The sequence below is a fragment of the Dermacentor silvarum genome, chromosome 7 (assembly GCF_013339745.2).
Source record: "Dermacentor silvarum isolate Dsil-2018 chromosome 7, BIME_Dsil_1.4, whole genome shotgun sequence".
Lineage (NCBI taxonomy): Eukaryota > Metazoa > Arthropoda > Arachnida > Ixodida > Ixodidae > Dermacentor > Dermacentor silvarum.
This window is the reverse complement of record NC_051160.1, coordinates 42,773,259-42,799,210: the sequence shown is the minus strand read 5'-3', so window position 1 is coordinate 42,799,210 and position 25,952 is coordinate 42,773,259. Positions and strand designations below refer to the sequence as shown.

General features: G+C 45.7%; 2 protein-coding genes across 2 annotated transcripts in view; one reads left to right on the top strand and one right to left on the bottom strand.

The window, feature by feature from the left end:
* LOC119458821 (uncharacterized) overlaps nucleotides 1-25,952 on the bottom strand; it is a 93,146-nt gene that overhangs the window by 38,372 nt on the left and 28,822 nt on the right. The window lies entirely within an intron of this gene.
* The window catches only part of LOC119457953 (uncharacterized), a 100,760-nt gene continuing 84,111 nt past the window's right edge, over nucleotides 9,304-25,952 (top strand). The window contains exons 1-4 of the mRNA XM_037719736.2: nucleotides 9,304-9,435; nucleotides 14,178-14,210; nucleotides 15,629-15,685; nucleotides 21,674-21,802. Coding sequence (XP_037575664.2) covers nucleotides 9,348-9,435; nucleotides 14,178-14,210; nucleotides 15,629-15,685; nucleotides 21,674-21,802 — 307 coding nt within the window. The 5' untranslated portion in view covers nucleotides 9,304-9,347. The remainder of the gene's footprint in view (nucleotides 9,436-14,177; nucleotides 14,211-15,628; nucleotides 15,686-21,673; nucleotides 21,803-25,952) is intronic.

Genomic DNA, 25,952 nt, shown 5'->3' with positions numbered 1-25,952 from the left:
GCGGTGTAAGAACTGTAAGAAGTAAGAGCTGTATGAACTGTATGAGAACTGTATGAGAACTGTATGAGGGCCCTCTCCTTATTGCGCCATTGATTATTTCGGGTAGCTTCCGTTCTATCGAAGAGTGCGCCCGTGCGGAAGGGGAAAGGGGGGTAGCGAAGGCGAGCGAGAAAAACTACGGTGACATAGTCGTTCATCAAAAATCCACACGGGGTTTTTACATTCACTTTAAACAATCACGCTTAACATAGTGCATGAATATACTCATTCAGCTCAATGAAATCTCGAAGGGGCGGGCATCACTTGCACAAGAAATCAAAATGTTTAGCCGACTCTGAAAAGTCGACTTATTTTTCATCAGCGCACATCCAAAATTGTCGCGGATCTTGAAGCACAAGTTCAGAGATGAGCGCTGTTAAACTACTTCTTTAAAAGAACGCCTATTTATGCAATGCATTTCGCCCCGCACTTTGGGAAGACATCTCGAAACTGGCGTGATCCTTGGAACAGGCACATGTTGCAATTTACTAATTATAGCCGGTGAATTCTGAAAAGTTAATGTGAATTTCAGAATTCGCCGGCTATAATTAAATTGCAACATGTGCCGTAAGGTACATAGTTGTTTAAAAGTGAGGTAAAAATTGTGGTAATTCTTTGATGGTGCATTTTGATTTTCCGTGCAAAGAATGTCCGCCTTTTAAATAAATCCCGCTCAAGAAGTATTTGTGCATTTGCTAGCTCAGTGGTTTCGGGGTCACTTAAGAAAATTTTGAGGATGCGTATTTCTACACCCATTTGCTTTCACCAACACATGAGCCAAAACATTCCACTCACTTTCACCGTAGGTATCTCCGTAGATGCGATAGGGGAGCGGACTACATACTGTAGTTTGTAATGGTGTTCCTAAAACGCATAACGCTTTAAAAATCCTACATGTGTAAATTCTAGCAAAAAAAACACTTTACTTGCACCCTTTGGATGTATTTCAGATTTATTTCACCAATTTGTTTATCCGACGATTTATTTCATGGATATTTCGCGCTGTGAATAGTTTAAATATGAAACTATTATCTAATTGACCGCTTTTTTGTACTGGTACTTTATATTAATTTCACCGACGACAACAGGAAACCTAATAAGTGCCTTGTAAACCATTAAAATAAACAGAAACTTAGTATTGAGTAAATACTTGTAATTTAATAAGCTAGAACCATTAGATCTTTTTCCACACATCACCACTAACCTTGCTTCCATTTTCATCTAATGTGCATGCGATGTCACATACTGTTCGCTTAAGGACACTAGCCAACTTAAGCTTGAAAACGTTATACCGTACAACGCTTTCAAGCTTATTTTTTCACAAAAGCTGTAATTGAGGTTCCTTAAACTTTGACCACCCGTCACTCGTAAGATTTCACTAAATCTATTGGCCCGTTTAGTTCTTCAGGACCTTACGCAAACTTCCTACGCAGTTATAAAGACGGTTCCCATGTTCTTGAACGCCTCTTCGAGAGCGTCGGCTTCGCAGCCGTCTTGCAGCAAGTTTCTGCAGAAAGGCTGGAAATTGAGCATCGCACGTTCATCACGTCAGCACACTTCAAAAGAAAGCACCTCATTTAGTTCACCGAGGCGAGTGGTGAAACCAACTAGCTCCTCAATCGTGCGAGTGGACAAAAGGATAAAACGAGTATTTTCCCAGGTTATAATAAACCTACTGTTAAAGACCAAGAAAGCAGAGCAGGCAGACAACCAGCTGTTTTTGACGGCTGAAAAAAGTGCCGCTCATGATCTCACTGCGCCGCATGCGCTCATGCTAAGGTCGTCGTCTTCGAGTCGCTGGAGGTAGGTTGGCTTCTGGCTCAGACTGCACTCGTACAGCAGACACACTAGCAAGTAGAATCTTCTCATCCAGTTCCTTCAAAGCTTGTCTATATTTTGGCATGGGCAAGTCGTTGCGAATTCGTAGTACTCCATTTGCCTCAATCTTCACCGGGTTTAAGGTGTAATTGCTTTATGGCCTTATCTCTTTTTTGTAAAGGTTTGAGCAAGACGCGGATCTTTCGAATCCCGAAATATTTATCTTCTCCAAATGCGGCGCTGGCTTTCAACTCTTTCGTCAAGCTTTCCGTAAAGTTGGGCTCACTTCCTCCGGCGAACATTATGACGAGGCTTCTATACACTGTGCCTGGGGCCAGGCTTGATCGCTCTGTAGCAGGAATCTTCACTGCGAGGAGTCTATCGCTGAACTGGAAAATTCGGCAATGTGTCTTCCTTTTTTGGTTTTCAGCTTGAATTGTACATGAGTCTGCTTGCATGATTGAAACAGGGACGCGGAGCTTTGCTTAGCAGTCGACATACTTGAAGCGCTGACTTGAAAGTGGTATTTCGCGCAGCTGAAGCCATCGGGACGGTTTAATGGGAAGTAATGTCCGCCTCTCGGTTTTGGACTTCATAGCTCAAGATATCGGGAAGACACATTTTGTTCATTTCGCAGCGACATTCTCATGCTGATGCTTGGTGACAAAAGACGCTCCGAAGCTCTCAAGGAACCTTAAATGCGTCTGTATCACCTCGTGTAGTTAAAGATCCAGCATGCCACGAAGATCACCAAGTCACCAATTGGTTTTCAGAAGGTTGATGGTTTTTCTAGAACTCTTTAGCGGTACGCAAGCCTATGAATATACTTCAGCTTGTAGACGTCTGCTAACGAATCATTCTTGTGGATGCCGATGGTCGACTGAAACTGGTCCCCCAAAATTCCGTCCACTTGATTGATGAAAGCACTATGAAATTTCTTAGCCTAGCCTTAAGTTTGAGTCGCCTTACCTGGGCGCGTGTTATTAGAATGTCTGCATAGCCTGAAGGACCTGTGACGTTTGTCGAAGCGAAGGCAGCGGTAAACGCTCAGCGCGAGTCTTCATAATGACAACAAACTCCTGGTACTGCGTGACAATGTCATACTCTAAGTTGTCATCCGCCGCAAGTTTTTCAATCTGGCTATCAAGTTTCGCTAGCGTAACCTCTCCATGCTTCGGTATAGCCAAACGCTCAGTGAGCTTACCCATTGGCGTCAATGTCGTCTGATAGCTTTTCATCTAGTTGATGATCCCAGTAATCACAGCACGAATCGTACCACGTTTCTGCTTGAGTCGATCCATGGCGGGATGTCTCCTGAAAGGATATCCCGCCCTCTATGTGGTTACCGTATCAAATGGAGGATTCTTGATCTTCCTCCAGTTTCCTTCAATGGGCTTGCTTCATCTGTAGGCCTTCAACGTTGAATCTTCATCCTGGTCATGGCACGATTGTGCCATGACCAAGGAAGCAGAGTAGGTAGGGAGCCAGCCGTTTATTACGGCTAAAAGAAGCGCCGCACGAAATCTCGTAGGGCTGCTCGCGATCTTGCAGCTTCATAGTCTTCGACCCATTAAACGATAACCAGTTTTAACACCTACACACTTCACTTTTCTGTACACATCACTCATGTCATGCGCTTCATTCTCTACGGATCAATTGTTGCAACTTTTATTTCTGTGCTTTCAACAGGGAAACTTAGAGCTTTTGAGATAACGTCTCAAAACGGGCAGAAAAGGAGTTCAGCAATACATACTTCGCTCATAATAACCCATACATTTGGCTGCTCATGTCCGCTCACTTGTGGTCCCCACCCCCTTCATTATAAACTACGTCAATGATCTAGTTCTTCTGGGACCCCGTGAAAAGCCGCATGTTTTGAATCGCTTGTAGTTGCACTGACAGCGGTGAAACTGTTAGTGCTTGAGCCTCGCTTTCAGAGACTGTACGCCATTACTCCCCACCGACATCAGACACAGCGCTTCAGAAAGGTTATTTGGAGACTCCTGTGCTGAGAAGTTGCTTCAGAAGTACGCACTTACATCGCCAATTTTTTTTTTTTTAGTAGACTCAGAAATGAAAGCTCTAAGGCTTATTCACATTGGGGAACACGTGCAGCGCAACTAGCACGTGCACGCAGAGGAAGAACAATACACACGCAGTACTAGGTGTCATATTCTTTCTGCGCAGCACCCAAAATCTTTCAAGATGGCGTACGAACAGGCCAAATATCTCCTGATATACTACCAACATTTTCTTCGTGCAGCCATGTTGCACTGGGTGGTAAACAAATACTGGGAAATATTCTCAACGAGCATCGACGCCTTATCAAAAGTTAAACCTCTCGTCGCGCAAAACAGTTAGACAACGCGCTCAGTTAGCTGTTGTTCCCTGTTCTCCCTAGATCTTGCGACGTTATCGTAACCACGCGAACGATCAATTTGCTATGGAAGGAGCGAAATATGACGAAGCATGGTGGTTAGACCACGTGATTATCACCCAGAAGCCGTTCCATCTACGGTGTATGACTGAAGAGCTGCCATATTATTAACGCCATGTCACTGACGTCATCAAATGCATAAACCGAAACATGGGATACCTGAAGCGACACTTGCGCCATTTAACACCTCTCGTAAAAGTACTGGCTATAACTCGCTTGTCAGATCGAAATTATAGTACGCATCCACCATATGGGATCCTCGCCAAGCATACCGAAAATGCCATCCAGTTCTATCCAATCACATTCGTTCATTCCCAATACTTCAGACGTCGGCATTTCATCATTGATTTAATTTTCTTTCTCTATGCCATCGCATTGCAAGCCCGCCCCTCTTCAAGCCTTCAAGCACCCCATGCACATATCTATCAGTACTGGTCATCCTTGCATGTTCCTCGTCATACTTCAATCAAAACAGCCACTGACTGGAACGGCCTTCCCCTGCGCATTACCGCGATAAACCTGTCCATCGTCGTTTTTAAATTCTCTAACTGACCATTTATATATTTCGTAACTGTTAGCGATAGTGCTCCTTCTTCGCATACCCCACCCCATATGTAACAATCTATTTATTACAGCGGGTCCTTACGGTAATAGAATGCATTTAAATTAATATGCTTATACTACTTCAGGCTTCGCACACATCTGCATCTATGTCGCCACCGTTCCGAACACTGTGCAGTGGTAGCGTATTCGGTTACCTGTTGGCCACACCTGCTAGGCTACATCGCTCCCGTTTTCAACGTTGTACTGTATCACACAATGTTCGGCAGTTAAGTACGATTCGTGCCATGTCACGGGGTGTTGGCCAACACAAATTTTTGGCAACACTTGACCGCACACGCTGGGCAGCACACCATCGGCAACATTGCGCATGTCTCTGATGTTCTTGTGTAGCCTGACAGGCACACTGCATTACGCCACTGGTGTTTACAACGCTGTTACGCTGTGCCACAGCACCTTCGGATGATCTGCTGACTGCGCAATATACGCTAGGTTACATCGCAGATCATTTGCAGCTGTTCTTACAGTATCGAGAACTTAGGCAGCACGTTAACGCACACTGCGCAATACTCACTAGGCCAAGTCCTCCACGGTTTGACAACACTGTGCAGTGTTAAGTGTGTTTGGCAACATGTTGGCCACACCTGCTACGCTACGTCACTCAGTTTTCAACGCTGTTGTGCTGTGCCACTGCATGTTCGGCAGTGTGTGAACCGCACCCTGGCCAACGCACACTGAGCTCATTTGCATCCGTTTTACTGCTGTGTGCCACGAACTTTGGTAGCACGTTAACACAAACTGCGCAATACTTACTTGGCTACGTTGTCACAGTTTCCAACACTGTGCAGTGTTAAGTGTGTTTGGCAACATGTTGGCCACACCTGCTACGCTACATCACTCCGTTTTCAACGCTGCTGTGCTGTGTCACTGCATGTTCGGCAGTACGTGAAACGCACCCTGACCAACGCAGTTCTGCGGAAGTGTGCCACGAACTTCGGCAGCATGTTAACACACTGGGCAATATTCACTAGACTACGTCGCCACTATTTCCAACACTGTGCACCCTGACCAACGCACAGTAAGCTCATTTACAGTGTTCTGCTGAAGTGTGCCACGAACTTTGGAAGCACGTTAACACACTGGGCAATATTCAGTAGACTACGTCGTCACTGTTTCCAACACTGTGCAGTGTTAGTGCAGCGTTTTCAACGCTGTTGTGCTGTCACATGTTGACCGCGCACTGGTCAACGCACACTAGGTTACATCCAAGCTTACTTACAGTTGTTTTACTTTAGTGTGCCAAGAACTTAGCTGCACGTTAACAAACGCTGGGCAATACCCATTTGGCTACGTCATCAGTTTCCAACACCGCGCAGTGTTAGTGTATTCGGCAACATGTTAACCGCGCCTACTAGTCTACATCGTTCCCGTTTCCAACGCTATTAGGCTGAGTCGCAGCATGTTCGGCAGCTGTAACATTTAAAGCTGTTCTACTGCAGTGTGCCAAGAACTTATCAGTGCATTAACACACACTGGCCTAATTTCCATTAGGCTACGTCGTCATTGTTTAGAACACTGTGCAGTGTTAGTATGTTCGGCAATTCGCTGGCCACACCTACTAGTCTACATCGTTCCCGTTTCCAACGCTGTTTTGCTGAGTCACAGAATGTTCGGCAGTCCTTGACTATGGTTCGTGCCATGTAACATGGTGTTGGCCAAAATGTTTGGCAGCACGTTGACCGCACATGCTGGGCAGCATACGATCAGCAACATCGCGTACGTTTCCAATATCCTTGTGGAGCATGAGAACACGTTTAGCAATTCGTTCAGCCCATGCCCACACATGCACGCAGGCACACTGCGTTACATGACTGATGTTTCCAACGCTGTTATGCTGTGCCACAGCATGTTCGGTAATTTGTGGACTGCGCATTGCGCAACACAGCTCATTTGCAGCTGTTCTACAGACTGGCCAACACACACTAGTTTGCACCTCTCAACTCATTTGCAGCTGTTCTACAGTGTGTCAAGAACTTTGGCAGTACATTACCTCATAGGGCAATGCTCACTGGCAGCATGTTAACCGTGCCCTTGACGTTTACGTTGATGTTTTAGAAGTTTGTACCTTCAGAGACTAGTTGTGTATCAGTCTACTCACATGCGGAAAATCGTATGTGAGACACAGTGACAGGGGCCTCGATAACCGATTAAAACAGCACAATCATTAAAGAAGACTAATACATTGCATCTAACGACGCAATGCCACACATGCGGCTGCACACCCACGTTAATAGAACTACTTTCTAGACAGACTCCAAACAAGTCGCGAAATATTCGAAGCTATTCAAATTTTTAAAAATTGGCCGCATATCTGCTTGCTCAGCTGCAAACGACGTCGAAAAGTCTTCTGCCGCCCCTGATACGTAACGCCCTCTCTTCTCCCCTTCACTCCTCCCCTATGGATGCGATGGAGGTTTTGCTGAATTCAATTCGAATTTCCCGCGTTCGCCCTGCTCTCGCGCCATCAGTTGGGACCTTTTATTACTGTTGGCTTAAAGCCACGGCGTTACTCGGCTTCCGAAGTTTTGAACGCGTAGCATCTCTTCGACACCATTTCTAACGCATTGATTTTTCATGTACTAACGTAAAAACCAGTACAATGTGTATTCTTAAATAAATGAACGCTGCGGATCATGGTTATGTACATACATTTTGCCTCTAATAGGCCTGAGGTTTCCTTTGCGCTCTATAATGTTGACGTCTATGACCCCGTGCCACCAGTGTTGGTTTGTTGGTTTGTTGGTTCTGGCCGGGCGGCTTAATCGGTTTTGGCGGGGCGGTTGAATCGAGTGACACCGACAGACAGGCAGACAGTTTTTCGCGTTTAGGTAGCCCTTTATCGTCTTTAAAAATGGAGGACGTATGCGTTCGCCAGGCCTCGGTTTGTTGTCGCACAGAGAATACCCAAATCTGCTTGGGAAGGGCCCACGCCCTACATAATCCGTTATCAGTGGTCTAGTCTTTTTTTTTTTTCTGGCAACCGTCTGTTTCATTCTTTCATTCTTTCTTTCTCCCAAACGTTTGTGCCTGTTAACCTTCGAATTTGTATCTGACCGCGTGTTCCTTTGTTTATGCGTTGCAATCATTCATATACCATAGTTTTCAATAAAATGCGTATTCATTTGAGTGTCACCGCTCGTCCTCTGTATCTCGCCTGTCTTCGTCCTCGCGCTCGGCAACAAAATCGTCAGCACGCGCACCACCAAATAGCGTTACTCGTGCGCCACGTGAAGCACGCTGCTCGGTTCAGAGCATCGGATTTCTACAGCGTGAATACCGCTTAAAAATCGCTGTTGGCCTGCCAACCTCGCGACGTATGCGCGGCGGTGCCAGTAAAAGTTGCGAATTTCCCACTTCGCTTCACTTTACAAACTTCCCCAATCCGTAATGCCATGATGCCTTCAAGATCATGGGCTCTGCTGCTTTGGCGCGGAGTACCAGGAAATTGGTTTTTCGCCTATAATAATGGAGCCTTACTGGCCAAGGAAGTGCATATGAAGTTCTGAAAGAATGGCGCCGTCATAGTTTTACCTTAATGTAGGGAGCTAGCTACGTGATTTCTCCTTGCCTGAAAATCGGTCCGAGCGAAATAATCACCAGCGGACCAGTAATCACGGCGAAACGTGATCGAGAGTGGGCGAGCAGGGGGATCTAGGAACCGCAAGGCGGTTTGTCCTCGTAGGTCAATAACCGATGCCGAATCGCTGGCTCAGCGCTGATGCTTCCCCGCTGGCGATCACTTAGACTGAACTTATCTGCCATGTATGGCATGTGGAATATGACAACCGGCGCATACGTGGGGTTCACGTTGCCCCCGGAAATTCTAACTGAGCGCTGCGACACGTCCACGGCTAACGCACAACACATCATATTCAATGCGGCTCTTGAGACCCGCTAATTTTAGATGTGAAAATGTACGTCGTTGCTGCGTTTACTTGAGTGTCTGTATGACAAACGATCGGCCACATTTGCAGCAGTCTATAGCGGGAACGAAAAATATTGGCCTAACAGTAAGATAGCGCTGTTGATCAGAGAACAAATGGGGTTAGCCGATATTTGGTGGGAATAAATAACACCTTAAATCTAAATGTGTAGCGAAAATCTAAATGTGCAGGCCATGTAATGCATACGATGGATAACTGGTGGGCTATTAGAGTTACAGAATGGATACCAAGACAAAGGAAGCGCAGTAGAAGACGGCAGAAAACTATGTGTGTTGATGAAGTTAGGAAATGTGCAGGCGCAAGTTGGAATCGGCTAGCGCAAGACAGGGGTAATTGGAGATCGCAGGGAGAGGCCTTCGTCCTGCAGTGGACATAATAGGCCGATGATGTGAGGATAGCTGTAACTATAACGACGCCCAGGAAAGTGTTTCACCTCATTTCTTCTCTTCTATTTCAGAGGAGCCGGTGGTGGCGGCGAAGGCTCCAACATGATGCTCATAATCGGTGGCATCATACTGCTAATCGTGTTGGGCGCCGCGGGTGTTTTCGTGGTCCTGTCGGGGAAGAGCTCCGGTGGTGAGTCTGTCAATAAAACCGTCTTCGATGACCAGTGATCAGTGACCTACACAGCCTAACGTGTGCCAGTTCTGGCAGAGTTCGCAGTCTTCCAATGGCGAAGCAAGGACGTTAGGCGTGAAGCCTGACGAAAATGCGCAGCTGCATGTGGCTTTCCACAGGAAGTTACTGTGCTGGTTCGGGCTCGGCTACAGTGATTCAACGCGATAGCGTTAAGGGCCCAGTGTCACAGAAAATCCGGCGTCGGTGTCAGCGTCGATGCCGGCGTCCGTGGCGGAGAAAATTATCCCAAACCACCCCAACCGCGCAGGCCCTCCACAAGGTGTAAGGTTTTAGTGAACAGAAATTGAATTCCTCACAGTGAAATTCGTCAGAAAGACAGTAAAGTACGACTTAACCACAACCTACAGACATGGTGGCGTCGGATTGTAATTTAAATGTACGAGAAAACATAATTCTGTGACGAGGAAACTCAAACACAAACCCCTTTACCAGCATTTCTACCAAACCAACAGCGGCGCGCTCGGATAGGTTAGTTGCGAGATTCATATCTAGATGGCGCTCGCGTCCTTGGCAGGTCAAATTGAGACTTCGCCTGCTTCATGCGTTTTGGACACGCGCGCGCGTCGGTGCAGTAGAAAACAATTAAAATAATAAAAAAAGATGCTAGGGCCTTCACATTTTAATTTAAGACGACTTATATTGCGCCTGGAAAAAACGTCTTCCCAGTAATGCATTTCCATTTAAAAGTGAAGCTGACTTTAAAAGAGAATCGGTGCAAGCTTGGTCTTTGTAAGCTGGCTTTTACGCGTTCTGTGTTGCAGTGAAGCCCCCCGAAAGAAAAATGTGATGCAAACGGGGCTCGATAACGCTATCAAGTTCCACTCTTAAAAGGCGAAGCTTAAGCGTCCTCCAATTTCTTATAGTGGTGAGCCTTGCCCAGGGCCAGTGCAGTTGCAGTTCCTGTTTCTGGGTTGCAGACAGCTTGAGCAGCCCAATGAGTGATACACGGGCAGGGAGACGCAGACACAGGCAGGGAGACGCAGACGCGGGCAGGGAGACGCAGACGCGGGCAGGTAGACGCAGACACACCCAGGTAGACGCAGACACGGGCAGATATAATGGATATATACATATATCCAGTGCAGATATATATGATAGATGGATATACTGGATAGATAGGATATATAGGATAGATAGGATTGGATAGTGGAAGGTTATTTATTTAAGCTTCTGCTGCTTCAACCCTCACTTTCTTCTGAATCAAGAAATATCTTAAAGACGTATGACCACTGCTATCACAACAGCTGATCTCCTTAGGCAGTTGCAGTCGTAGTAGATACTGTATAGTGGCCTGCGCTGCAGCGCTTGCTACTAACCGACGACGGGGCGCGGATGGACACCTCATTGGCCATAGAAGCCTGTAGCTTCCAACAGTGCTGCACGGAACGACTGACAAAAGACTTTTGTAACCATACTTTGTAACAATCTCGACTGGGAATTATTTGCTTCAATAAACATTTGTGTACGCACATAATTGTTATTGCCGTCTGAGAAACGTAGCGAAATCGTTATGTTTAGGACGAGCGAAGTTCCAAAGGACGATAACAGATGCTAACGCGATGCCAGCGCTAAGGGAACGGGGCACGAGACGAATGCGGCGCAACATGGTGCGATATCTTATGAAAATGATCTACTTCTCTTTATTTTTTTGAAACGTGGTATACCGTTTACTAACACCCGCCGCGCTACCTCTGCGACTATGGCGTTCTGCTGCGAAGGTCGAGGTCGCTGGTTCAAATCCCGGCCGTGGCGGCTGCGTTTCGATGGGAGTGAAATGCGAAATCGCTCATGAACTTAAACCTTAGTGTTAAGAACCAAAGGTGGTCAGCAAGTGCGGAGCTTCAGTTTCGGCACTTCCTTGGTGCTTTTTCTACGTACTGCGTCTGCATACTGCCTACACTGTAGCAACCAAACTAAAGAGAAAGCATTAGTTTAGTAGCTACTATATATACCTAACCACAATAGAAGGGATCATTCGGTTTGCTCGGCAACCGCTACCAATTTCGATGTGGTTTGCTGCCTTTGAAAGAGGGAGCAACTTAAAATCTACTGCAAACAGTTTTTTTTTTTTTTTTTTTTTTTTTAGACCGTGATTTCTACGCAATCGTTCAAGACTGCAAAGGGGGAAACAAAAAAAAAATTGCAGATGCAATATGTGTGAATTTGGGAAGATTGGTAGCTTTACAACTAACCGTGATGCATTTAAAGTTTTAAGTCTATGCAACCAGTAATCTCATGAAATGGTTGTTTATGCACCGCACTACGTTAATGTCGCACAATTCTTCTGCTGCCTTTTGTCACCTTTTGTGCCATAGTGCCGAATAGCCATTCTGGAGGCATATCCAAGCATAGCACACCCAAAGGCACATACCGAACGGCTAAATCAAATAATCCGTAACGCGCTATTTCATTACCAACCCGGGTGCGCAGCTTAAAAATATCAGTGAGCAGTCGACGTTATATGGGCAGGTTTTATGTAGCAATTTAATACGCCGAATAGAGGCCCTCTTATATGTACTATACATTGTCGGGCAACGCACAAGGGTTGTACAGGGTGCCCCACGTAACTTCTGCCAAAGTTCAAAAATATGCGATTGCCACGTAGCTCGGAGCAAGTGTGACTGTTTCTCTTTAGTTTGCCTAATTACGTAATTAGGTATATGGATTAATCAACTCCCGCAATACTATAATCAAGGCAAAAGTTCCAGTGAGAAAATTGCACACCATCCTGAAAAAATCCCGATCCAGCTTTTTCGTGCGACAATAACTTTTTCCAAGGTTCAAAGATGCCCGCGGGCTATCTTTCAGGTTTTGAAAAAAAAAAAACGTTAATGGAGCACGTATAGAGAAACAGGAAGAAACATCGCGGCGAATTTTTTGGGATGGCCTACAATTTTCTCTGCATAGAAAACATTCCTTATTTATGTGCACTATCTGTCAGAGCATCAAAAGCAGAGAAATGTGATCGACACTTTTGCTCCGATTTTAATATTTAATGTAGTTGAATAATTATAACTAGTTATGCAATTTGACGCAATACCAAAAACAATTGTCTAATTTGCTCCAAGCGATGGCAAACATTACCATGGTTCTGTCCGGATACGTGACACTCGCATATTGATAGTTTTTTGTTGTTGTTGTTTTCGCCTAAATTACGTGGGACACTGTGTATCGTATACGCCCGTTCGATGGGCGTATACTCATCTTATTTATTACTCCACTTATTTAATGCGTACAAAATTTCACCGCTCGAAAATGTGTCACTATGTCTGGCAGGTCGAGGCATTGTGACGCTTTCACGTAGGGTGTACCCTTATCGATCACATTTCCCTGCTTTTGATGCTCCGACAGATAGTGCACATAAATAAGGTACGTTTTCCATGCAAAGCTGGGAATTTGTAAGCTGCGTTCTTCGTTGTTTAAAACCTACCATTTCTTGGTAGAATCCTGCTTTCTCTTAAATGCGACAAAGTTCATTGAAACTTGCTAATGTCTATTTTTTTTTCTCGCTAGTCCAAGTTGATTGATTCATGTAGGTTGTTAATATGACGAGACACTCAGGCTTGAGATGCCCATATGGAAGGGCTGTGTATAAATGTTTACTATCTAAAGTTTTTTTTTTCTTTTTTTTTTTCTTGTCGCATTCCGACCCTCCCCCATAACGCCGCTGCGGCCAGGAGTCAAACCCGTGCGCTCGTTATCTGTGGCGTGGGAAAATTCAAATGGTAGTGCAAAACTGAACGTAATAATGGCTGCAAGTTAAGTTTCATGGGATCGCATATGAGTGCAAACCAAAAACAAAAAATACACTTCGATACATAATAGTGTCACACGTACAGAAGGTGCACATTAAAAAACAAGTTAACCTCCAAGCTAAAATACGAGATTTCATTTCCGTGAAGTTTTCTTTATTGTGTTCGTACACGGAAAAAAGGAGGCGCAAGTCACTTTATCGCGCGAATAGATCATATTGATTGACATTCACACGAAACAATAGCCATAACCTGGTAAGCTTATCGTGAAGGAACATCTTTTCTTGTTTTTAATTTTTGTGAATGCCCTGGTACTACACATTAAAAGCAGAAGGGAGTGTTTAATTGAAATAAGAGCAATAATAGTTAGAGTACAAATGTGTATAATATTGTACACAATAACAGGATGCAGTGAAAGATTAAAATCTACTGCAAACAGTTTTTTATTAGACCGTGATTTCTACGCAATCGTTCAAGACTGCAAAGGGGGAAACCAAAAAAAAAAAAAAAAATTGCAGATGCAATATGTGTGAATTTGGGAAGATTGGTAGCTTTACAACTAACCGTGATGCATTTAAAGTTTTAAGTCTATGCAACCAGTAATCTCATGAAATGGTTGTTTTCTTATTTTTTGTTTTTGTACTTAGTCGTGCGTATAATATTGTTCGCTTTATATTGGCGGCATCAAAGATTGTTCTACGTTGCTGGGAAATATTGCACTCTTACTGCACTCTTAATGTTCAAAAGCACTGGCCCATGGTATAGTTTCGGCAATTCACGCAATATCTCTTTTTGCGCATTGTGCGTGTACTCTTTGCAGGAAATGAATTGAACAAAAATGGCGATCATGACCTCAGATAAGCGGGGTCTCCGTAGTATATCGTGTGTCGTTCTAATCTTTTCCTGTTCTCCTTTTCTCGTTATCAGGTGAGTCTACAACAGTCTCAAGTGTCAAACCGGGTAAGTAGCCCATCTGCACAGTCCTAAAATATTATAATAGATTTTTAATTTTATTTAAAAACACGCTACCAGAGTGTCGGAACTTTTTTTTTTTCTCGTTCCGGAATTTAGCGTTTCGGTTCACTGAAATCCGTTCAGTTCAGATTCCGCTCCGGGGCGAAAAAAATGGCGGCTCAAATCGGTTCCAGGCGGTTACATAACTGAAGAATTATTACAGGAAAACAGAACAAATTTATTTTTAGCAACAAATCGGACGCTGCTGCTAAGCCGCACTGAAAGATTAACTCTGTTGCTTGTTATTCAGGAAGCGCGAAGTCTCAAAACAATTATATAAAGCCAAACACCAATTACGAAACTATGCGACACGAAGCATTATTAAGGCGAAAGCCTTATACGGCTCATGGGTCGAGAAAATTTGACCGTTCGGAAAATTCAATAACACCAAAATTCAATGGCACAGAAATTAGCGGTATCAGTATGGCGGCCTGTCTGCCCTACGGGCATGCTCAGTCTACGGGTACACTCCGGATTAAGCGTTAAAATTCTATTATGAATAGCCCCCCAGTGTTCTAATAAAGGTTTCATTAATCAAAACTCGCCGACTTAGCGGCAAGGCTATCGCCACCGCGCCTAGGGACTCTTCTGCAAAAATGCCACGCATGTCTTTTTTTTTTCTTATTTTTTAGCCGTAGTCTGAAATAAATTCATTCCTTCATTCATGCCCGCCAGAGAGTGAAGCAAGCTTAATTAAATAAAGAATAGAGAATGACTCACCAATAATGAGACACGTAAAGTGCGATAAAAGTAGTTATACTATATACAATATTAACGACAACGGGCAAAAAATTATTTTATTTTCTTATTTCATTCTTGCAATATATACCACCACCGTGCGTCATACCAGCGGCACCGGTGGTATTACCGGTAGTACCACGTGTAATGACGCGATACTGGGTTCTACCGCGCGGTTTTTGCCCTTATGTTAGACTGCAGTAGCTTCGAAATTGGCCCACAAGAATGGTTAGACATTATAACAAGCAATCGCGGGTGATTCCCGGAGAATGCTAAACGCGTTAAACATTCCTACGAAGTCTCGGCCTTCTCCCGAATATACGTAACGTGCCTATCACATTTCAAGTCGGACTTCATAATAATATCCAGGTCATTATAATGGGTGTAGCTATCTACAGATAGCAGTTGCCGATTGAGCTGATCAGTGGCAGAGAAGAAAATGTCCATGCAGCAACGTGGAATTGAATTGTGGCAGCAGTGTCCTCGCGGTGGTCCAAATGTAGGAACCATTTATTATAACTTTTTGCCAACAGTGGCTCACATTTTCTGGTTTTGAAGAAACTCGTGTCGTTTCTTTTTCTTTCTTTTTTTTTTACTCGCACATGCAACAACGTACGCGAGACCAGGAGTAGAAGTGGACAAAACTCCGATTGATGTACCATCAGTAGTACCACCAGCACCACGTAAGTAGTTTTACGGAACCATTTGTCTGGCATCACGGCTCGCAGGAGCACAACAAACTCGCACCGTAGCACTTCCACTCACTGCAGTGTTTAAAAAAAAAATTCATGATGAAGATATATTTTTATTTCTTTTTGTTCCGACAGCAATTACGCACTCTCGGATGGCGCTGGCCTCATCGGCTCCGCCGCCGCCGCGGTTGTGCTCTATCGCTATCGACAGCGCATGCGCGGCCCCGCGCGGGAGAAAGATTGCACTGCCTCTCATATATATATATATATATATATATATATATATATATATATATATATATATATATATATATGCGTTCTTAATAATTTAGGATTGTGTCCGCGAAGGCACATAAACCACCTGTGCGAGCGGATTTTGCGTAGCTAGCATAGCGTCTTTATTAGTATTACATTTAGTGCACTGCATGTAGTAGCCTCCGCAGCGCTACATATATATATATATATATATATATATATATATATATATATATATATATATATATATATATATATATGCGTTCTTAATAATTTAGGATTGTGTCCGCGAAGGCACATAAACCACCTGTGCGAGCGGATTTTGCGTAGCTAGCATAGCGTCTTTATTAGTATTACATTTAGTGCACTGCATGTAGTAGCCTCCGCAGCGCTACATATATATATATATATATATATATATATATATATTATATCGGGTGGCGCTAAATTAATCTAATGATCTAAATAATCTAAAATAGATTATTCTCAATATTCCTAAATTATTACTTTTTAGATATCGCCATTGTCGTGTAGGTTTACATTTGAAACTTGAAAGATATTCATCTTTGAAGACAACTTTGACTCTCCGGGACGTGAAGCTTTCACCCAATTTCGCATTCCGGGCCATCGATACTGACACAACGGCCAATTTCAGGGGGTGAATTCATTGAACTGTACAAAAATAAGCCCCGAGCGTCGAACGAACGACGGCCATTGAGCGCTCCCACCGACCTCTGACAGCAGCCAAATTGTTTCTGCCAACATCATCGTTACCACCGACAATTACGCGGTTACTGCCCTCATCGCATCGGTGCCAATTATTCAGCTATAGCAGTTTCTGCACTATGAAAAGCCGCGGCACCCTGGCAAGGGCAAATTTTGCGTACGGCAGGTGGCTATTCAAGTAGTGGCAAGGGGAATGTGTGCAGCTCAAGTTCCTCGTACTACTGTTTGCTCCAGGTCAGTTATTTTTGGCATGCATTTTCTTAGTGAATACGGTTTGATGATAGGTCTGATGATTAGCTTCCCAGCTACTAGCTGGGAAGCTAATTTGCGTTTTTCTTCTTGCTTGAGAAAGCTTTATGGCCCGACTGATTGTTCTGCACTGTAATGAACAAAATTACCTATTCCTAATTAACTCAGTGAGTATATTCGGCACCTCGCAAAGCCCGCAAGCATCGCTTACCTTAAATAACCTGCTGATTCCCAGGACCCTCGACATTAGCCGCGCTTTTGTCGCCGGGTTGTCAATCACACGATAAGCACAAAGAGAATCCTTCTGAATATCTTTCACTCCTGTGTAGATTGCTTCGCTACGCCGAGCGAGGGTCAACCAGACGCACTTGCTAAACATCGTATAACAGGCAACTGAAAGACTCAAACATTCCTGCAGGATGTCTCTGAAAGAACAAGTCGCAATTCGTCAGGAACTTCAGCAAATGCTTCAAGACGACGTCGTCAAGCCTTCTACGAATCCCTGATCTTTACTGGTTGTATTAGTATCTGAAATTAATAGGCGACTCCTGGGATCATACCCTACATGCACGATGCTACTTGGAAGAAAAGTGGCTATTAGCAAATAACAGCAGACGAACGTGACCGCTTGAAAACCGCTTTTACTACTCTAGACCTCTTCGAATGTCTCCTTTTCGGCGTGTGTTGCGTACCGGTTAAATTTGTAAAACGTTCGGTGGTGCCACCACCGTTTTTACGTAATGTAGCACAGCGTCCGAGGTTTTGTGATCAGTGGCAACATATAGTGACAGCATATCTGCGATGGGTCATGTACCGTTTTTCGGACAACCATTTAGTTCGGGGGTGGTAGGATGTTTCGCTTGTGCCGAGCACTGAGCTTCAAAACCTCTTGTAGCACCTCTGCAGTGAACGCTGTCGCACGATCGGCGATTACCCGTGGAGGCCCGTGGCGGTAGACGATGTGTATGGAGAAACAAATGGGCCATGTCTGCTGCTCTTCGAAGTGCCGTTGTTTGGCTCTATGGAGTAAGGTAATCGGTTGCGACCACAGTCCAACGGTTAGCCAAACGATGTACGAATGTCTCCTTTTCGGCGTGTGTTGCGTACCGGTTAAACAGTTAAACGTCGGTTAACAGAGACGCACTCCGACACCGTTCCCTATGAGCTTAAATGTAAATTATGTCCAACAATTATGACACGTTCCAGCTAGCACATCCAACGCCTTCAGATAGTTCTTTAAGCCATTCGAACAGCTGGATTTTCTCACCGGCCTTAAAGATGCCACTTTCCGTATGAACTTCTTGGTCATATCGTGAGGCATGCCAGTATACGGCCAAACCCTGCGAAAACCAATGCATTCGCCGCATTCCCCACACCAACCAATAAGCGTGATTTTCGGACTCTATTTTCGGAATATGAAAATGCGAAAACACCCGTGTACTTAAATTTAGGTGCGCGTTAATGAACCCCAGGTGGTCCAAATTATTCAGGAGACCCTCATACGCAGTGCCTCATAATCGGATGGTGGTTTTGGCACGTAAAACCCCATATCAAGTTTCTGGACTTACCGCATACGTCGTAAAAATTCGCATACTTGGCGATTCCAGAAATTCCAGAAGAGTGGCACGCAACCACCATTCGCTTTGCCGTCTGGCACAATGGAGCCATCGCTTGCAAGAATTTAACGTTACCGTCGTTTGCAACTCTGCACGCAAGCATACCGACGCTTCTCACTTGCTACCGTCGACAGTGGCACCACCGACCTTGAAAAAGACACTTCCGCCATACAAATTGATTCGGATAAGCAGTAACGCCATCACTTGCACCTGCACCCTCTCATTGAACACTACCTCCGAGGGCGTGCACTCAACCCTGCTCGTGATTTTGTACACTCCGTTTTAACAGCGTCCTTTATAAGAACTTCGGCCCTGCGCACACTGCTTACCAGCTCCTTACGCCGACCGCACCCCGTGGTATTTTACGTGCCTGTCACGACGAACTATGGTCGCTAGGATTCAATTGCACTTTGGAAAGAATCCACCACGCTGGCTACTGGCCGCGTCCAGCGAAGGCGTTAAGGCAGCGGGTTCGCATGTTTCGCAATTGCCAACGACGTAAGACTCCTACTACCGACTCAGCAGGACTACAACAACCTATAGTCATGCAGTAGGCACTAATTCAAAAGGTATTTTATGAAACTGTTGGGCTCATTCCCTACATCTTCGTTTGGCCAACCGTAGGACTGTGGTCGCAACCGATTACCTTACTCCGTAGAGCGAAACAAAGGCACTTCCAAGAGCTACCGCAGCAGACATGGCCCATTTCTGCAAGCACAATAGTCTACCGCCACGGGCCTCCACGGGTAATCGCCGATCGTGCGACAGCGTTCACTGCAGAGATGCTACACGAGGTTTTCACGTGGAGTGCTCGGCACAAGCGAAACATCCTACCACCCCCGAGCTAAAGGGTTGTCCGAAAAACGGTGCAGCATGACCCATCGCAGATATGCTGTCACTATGTTGGCCACTGATCACAAAACCTCGGACGCTGTGCTACATTACGTAACTTTCGCATACATTACTACTTTAGTTCAAGAAAATACTGATTTCGCCCCTCTCCATGTCTTCCATGTTTCCGCTGAAAGGCGGCCGTGTGTGAAGGTCCGAGTGTATTGCAACGAAGTACGAGGCTGGTACGTACGTACGTACCTACTACGCACTTCCACTACGTACACAGCAAAGGAGTACCTACATGCGACAAATACATGCTGGTACCCGGACAATCGGCACACGCTGAAGGATTGCTCATAGGCTAAAGGGAAATTATTTACGAAACGCAATATTCAACCACGAGCCCTCGATGAGTGACTGGCCGACTCCTCTTCGGCGGACAACGTTACGGCGGTGATCGGACTCGTCGCGATACTCAACCTTGCAGAGGCAGCAGACGATGTACAACGACCGAACTTGGCGGAGAGATATGCATTAGCGTTCCAGTTATTTGCGTGCTTCAATGCATAAAACGACGTTTAACTGTAACGCCAATGCATTTCTCCGTAAACTTGGGGAATTTAATATCTCGAAACTGGTGTCATCCTGGGAATTCAGTCAAGTGGATCCGCCTTGCGAACTCCACGACTAGAAATTGTAAAGTGCAATATGGGCCATCAGGTAATTATAGTTAAACCTTAATTAGTAAATTCTTAATTAGTTAGCGTATGCATTTCCATTTTTGTGTGCAAGTAATGCTCGCCTCTTCGAGTAGACGAGCTCATAACTAAAATTTCACTGTCTGCCACAGGCAACCTTTAAAGTGTTCGCTGAAACATACGGTATAACGCGTGGAAGTTGGAAGATCATGGGTATTCTGGTTTATAATTAAGCCAGAAACGTCAGTTTCGCCCGATATTACGCATAAGTTGGCTGCCCCATTTCACGAAATGTAAGCTTGTCCGGGGATAACTTTTCCCCGGACACTGGTTAACAGCAGACAACGGTCGTATGACTGAAGCACCTTAAGGAATTCTTCGCAATGCCAATAATTGAAGTTCCCGAACTATGTCCACATATAGGATGCCTCTATTCTTTCGTAATGTCAACTTGGTGGCGCAATAGGTTTTTTTTTTTTTTTTTTTTTTTTTTGGGGGGGGGGGGGCACTGGCACATCTTCTATGCGGATAGGAAAATATGCTTGCAAAGCACTTAATCGCTTGTGTAACATGCCCCTTACTTAATGCCAAATATAAACGTTTTCTCCTTAAGTTCCAACGAGGACACATGAAACTAACTACGGGTCTCGTGTAACTCCACAAATTAGAAATAAAACGGCTGTTCAATAATCTTCACTGGGCCATAATTGACCTACACTAACCAAACTTCGGATACGCGTCCCCGCTATTCTATTCTCTTCTCAAACGATAACTTCTGCCTCCTTTCGTTTTCCTGGTGTAGCGAGGGAGCTTTGTAAGCGTTTCGTATAAAGTCTTAACAGGCCTAAAATGAATTTTCATTTATTCCCTTCAAAGTTGCGTAACGGTAAGCTGCCCCTTATCCACTTCATGCTAAACATACGCTAGTTGAATAACAGAATTAACAGAAAAGAACTTAATAACAGAAAAAAGCACATCTAGTTGCACTAACAGCTTCTCACATAGATTTAGCTGTGCGTGAAACACAAAGTTGTCGCAAAATATTCAGAGCCCCCCCCCCCCCCCCCCCCCCCCCCCCCATATACTACGGCGACCTGCCCAGATCGTGTGTCGCTTTGAGATGCTTCACAATTTTGACTTGGATTTCTTTGGACAGGTCCCTGTCTGCCCCTGCCCTTTTGTTTAACCCTCTTGCACATTGCGGGAAAATTGCGTTTTGTACCATTTATTTATTACTTATTATTAGAGGCAATGAGCTCAAATGCTCGCAGTGATGAAAGCCATTCATAAGTAATTCTCACTAACTGGTGCTCATTGAAACATCCCGAGTTTTACGGCTGTTCATTTCATGCCATTTTCGTGTAGTCTGTCACCGTTATCATTTTCATTGCCACAGAGTCCCCAAGAACCTAATTTGTTCCAATCAACGATTTCGAGCTAACCCTTCATAGGCGAGTGTAAGCCATGGGACAATCCAAGCACCCTTTAAACGCCTACAAATGTGTCAATAAGTTTCGTATCGTATTTCTGCAATGTTGTTGGGCAAAGCTGACGAACGTCAGCAGGCTCGTGTGGTAACCTGTGGTGCCTGTTCTGCGCAGTTGCCGGATACCAAGGCGTTAAAATTGGTCCTATCGTTCACAAGAGCAACAATGTGACGGGAAACGTTTACGCAGCTGACGATAAAACGTTCCACATAACGCAGTTCAGCTACGACGGACTAGCTCCCGGTAAGTACCAATGTGCATGCGCAACCAGAGCACGGAGTCTAATGCGCTAACGTTCGATATACCAGGCCCCTTCGTGTTTTCGCCACTGACCAAAGGCAAATCTCGACATCGGCTTTTCTCGAAAATCGCTGTGCACGGTTCAGCAAATGCTAATTACGAGATCATCTCGCAAAAAAATTAAGTTCTCTAATATGCTGCGCGTTATATACACGGAGCTATTATTGCAGTTACGAAGTGTACCCTACTTTGCCACTGGTGTAAATTTTTCAGCAGCGGCGTTATCGTGCACACGATTGCGCAGCTGCCGAAAGTTTACCGCAGCACCCAAATTTCGCGGATTAATGTAATATTTGCTCTGTGTTGGTCTGGTTGAGCTCTGTGCCCCCAGGTGACCTCCCCATTCGGGCCGTATCTATTACAGGCAGAGGTAGTGGTACAAGGTAGGTAGAGAAGTTTTGACGAATATAAAAAAGTCGGGAAGCTGTATGCAGAATGCTAGAATGAAAAGCATGCGTAGAATATCTGATCACCTCAAGCAGGCTAGATGACCGCCCCGTTTCAAATGCAAATAAATCTTATCATTGTTATCATCTCCTATTTAAGCCCCCGCTCACGCAGCAAACAGCCCAATCCATCTGCGTGGACAGGAATACCGGACATGCTATAAAGCTCTCCATGACTACCATGTTTCCGCGGAACGGCGGCCGGGCGTGAAGATCCGAGTCTATCGCAGCAAAGTAAGAGGCTTATAAAGCCAGCAGCTTTCTTTACAAACCGGACGACGCGCTACTCCGCACTTGGCCGCGTGCGCGCGCTCGACCATTCGTCTCCGCCGCCAGGAGACCAAGCGTGATCAACAATTACCGTGCACTAGCAATACTTGCATTTTTCAAGTGAAGCTTGTATTGCCTCACAAGTGTCGGCGGCGGTGGTGGTGGTGTCACGCAAAAAGCCCGGCTGCTCCCGAGTAGAGCAGGAGCGGGGAAAGCAGCGCCGGATCACGTGACGCGCCCGACCAATCAGTGTCGTTTGGTGCGCCGCGGGGAGGGAAGGAAAGGGGGTTGGCGCGTGCTTCGCCGCGCTTCCCTCGCCTCAGATCAGTGTCGGTGCCCGGATGGGAAAGCCGCGCGTGGTGCGTTGCGCCGAGGAGCAGGCAGCGTTTGAACGGTGCCGCGAACTCGCTCAGTAAAGGGCTCATCATCGACGTGCCGATTCTAGCGTGAGGGCTTTCGAAGCCCAGGCGAAACGTCAGCGAAGAGCCGCCGACCCTTTAGATCGAACGAAGCGGATCGCCTGCGACAGCGTCGTCTTGCCACAAGCTTAGCTTACCCCCACTTTCTCAACAGGGGAAGGGCTGGCGATTTTTTTTTCAATGCGAAAGCGTTATATACCCCAGTACGCGAAAATTCGGCGGCGGCGGCCTCGCTACCGAGCGATCTTACCAAAAATGGCCGACCGCGCAAAGAGTAAAAACCCGTCATAAATGCTCGGATGTGGAATTATGGCATTCAGAAGCCGCAGAATAACTCGATTCCGTCGATATAATGGAGAAAGGCTTTTAATAGCACTGATACGGGCCGTGAAGACCCTGCTAACAGGCAAGAGTCCGTTTTCTCCTCTCGTGCTCGCCGACGCTTCTTCTTCTCTTCTTGTTCTGCCGGCGCTTCCAGTGAAAATATTCCCGGCCGCGCAGTGAAATTAATCACGTAGTTCAAGCGGGTATAGCTTTTGGATAGGCCTTGTTATAATAAGACCTCCTTGTTGTTTCAACTTGCATGAACGGACATGACCGTCTGAACTTCTGAATACTTCAATCACCCTGGCGAGTTTCCATAGTTGACGGGGTGAAGTCTCGGAATGCACGATAACAACGTCGCCTTCCTTGAAGTCCGTAGCTGGTCGACTGGCCGCGAAATGAGCAGATCGTAGTTGCAGTAGATATTCTTTTCGCCATCGCTTCCAGAAGTTTTCGGTTAGAAGCTTTCTGTAGGCGTGTCGACGAATGGTATCTGCTCGCCTCGATTTACTGTCAACTTCAACCGTATTGTAGGGTATAGCAGTTAGTCGTCGTCCAAGCAACAGGTCGGCTGGAGTCAGTGTGCATGGTTCTCCTTCGTCTGTCTCGACAAAAGTTAGAGGTCTGGAGTTGATTACTGCTTCGACGTCTGTCAGCACTGTCGTGATTTCTTCGAAATTGAGACAGGCTCTGCCGAGAATTTTACGCAGAGAAGTCTTCACAGATCGGACCAGCCGTTCCCAGCATCCGCCTCACCAAGGATCATGATACCGTTAGAGGTGAGGTGGTTCGTCACGTCCTTTTCCGTGAACATGTCAAAGAGTCTCTTTAAATATGCTGACGCTTTTTGAAATGGCCTTGCATTGTCCGAATAGATAACGCAGGGTAGTCCTCTTCGGCCGACAAATCGCCGCAAGCACAATTTGAATGATTCGGACGTCATACTTGAAACGAGTTCGAGGTGGATTGCTCGCGACACGGCACGCGTGAAGTGTAACGTAGCACTTGGCGTTACCGTCTTGCGCACGTGCTAGGAGAGGTCCAGCGAAGTCAACACCAACAACTTCGTAAGGGTTTGTCGGCTCCACTCGGTGACTTGGTAAAGGAGCGGTCGGAGCACTTCCTGGTCTGGCAGTGAAACGTTTGCACGCATTGCAGCTATGTAGAACCTTCTTGACTAGAACACGCGCTCGACAAATCCAGTAGTACTCTCTGATCTGTGTAAGCGTTTCTCGTACACCTCCGTGTAAGACTTGTTGATGAGCTCTTATGGCCACCAGATTGGAGTAATGGTGATTGGCGGGGAGAATTATTGGATGCTTCACTCCTAGCGGTAACTTCAGAGGTGACAGACGTCCACCGACTCTGAGGATTCCACCGGCGTCCATAAACGGGCGGAGTTCGGCAATGCGCGACGTGGGTTCTAGGGGTCGTCCTCGTGCTATGCAGTTGAGGTGCGCATAAAATTCTTGTTTTTGGACGCATATGACCCAGTAGTGTTCGGCCCGAATTACTTCTGTCGCTTTCAGGTGGCCAATTTCTTGTCTTGTGTCGACAACGGTCTGTGAATCTGAACCCCCAAGCTGTTATTCTTAATAGGTGCTGAAGCTTGCTGAAACGCTCAATGCATATAACTGGACTGTGTACTTTGGCTTCCATTACTACTTGAACAGCTGCTATCTCACTTCTGACAGCGTCGTCAGTCCGACGAAATGAATGGTTGGAGAGGCCACTTGTCCATGGATCTGTGTAGCCAGTCAGGACCATGCCACCATCTTGAGCATGAAGTCACCTTGTCTAACGTCCCTACCCGCGTTAGCAAATCAGATGGATTCTCCAATCCGAGGCAATATCCACCGGGATGGTTCTGTTCTGCTCTTAATTTCCGTGATACGACTAGCCACAAACTGTTTCCATCTTGTGCAGTCTCCTCGTATCCATGAAAATACAATAGTAGAGTCGGTCCACGTAATGTACTCAATACGAATGTTATTTAGGGCACCTTGACGTATGCCAGCAGTCTTGTGCCAACCAATGCACCTAAAAGCTCCAAGCGGGGTAGCGCTTTCTTTATAGGAGCCACACGGTGACTTGGAGATCAGCAACATGGGTCGTTCATCTGTGGCCGCAACCGCGTAAATCGCCGCTCCGTACGCAGCTGGGCTGGCAACTTCCTTCCTCCGCCAAGGTAACGAGGAACTGTTATTTCCTGCAGTTGTGGGAGCTGCCGTACCCAACCTTGCCATTCTTCTTGAAGTTCATTGGGTAATTTCTCGTCCCAATGTATTCCTCGGCCCCACAATCTCTGGAACAATATGCGTATGGCAATCGTGTACGGTCCAACGAGTCCGAGTGGATCGAATATTCTCAATGTCGCTTGTAAAATAAACCGTTTAGTGTCCAGTTTATCTTTCGTGAACTCTAGCAGGCTCTCAACAGAAAAAGTGAACACGTCTTTTGCAGGATTCCAAACAACGCCGAGAACTTTGACCGACTTCTCATGCAGGACCACCATTTCTTGACTGGCAGATTCCTGCTGGCGTCCCAACGCAACCATTAGGTTGGCAGAATTTGTGGTCCATTTGCGTAGGACCATACCCGCCTCTTTCTTGCGCCTCACAACAAAAATTTCTG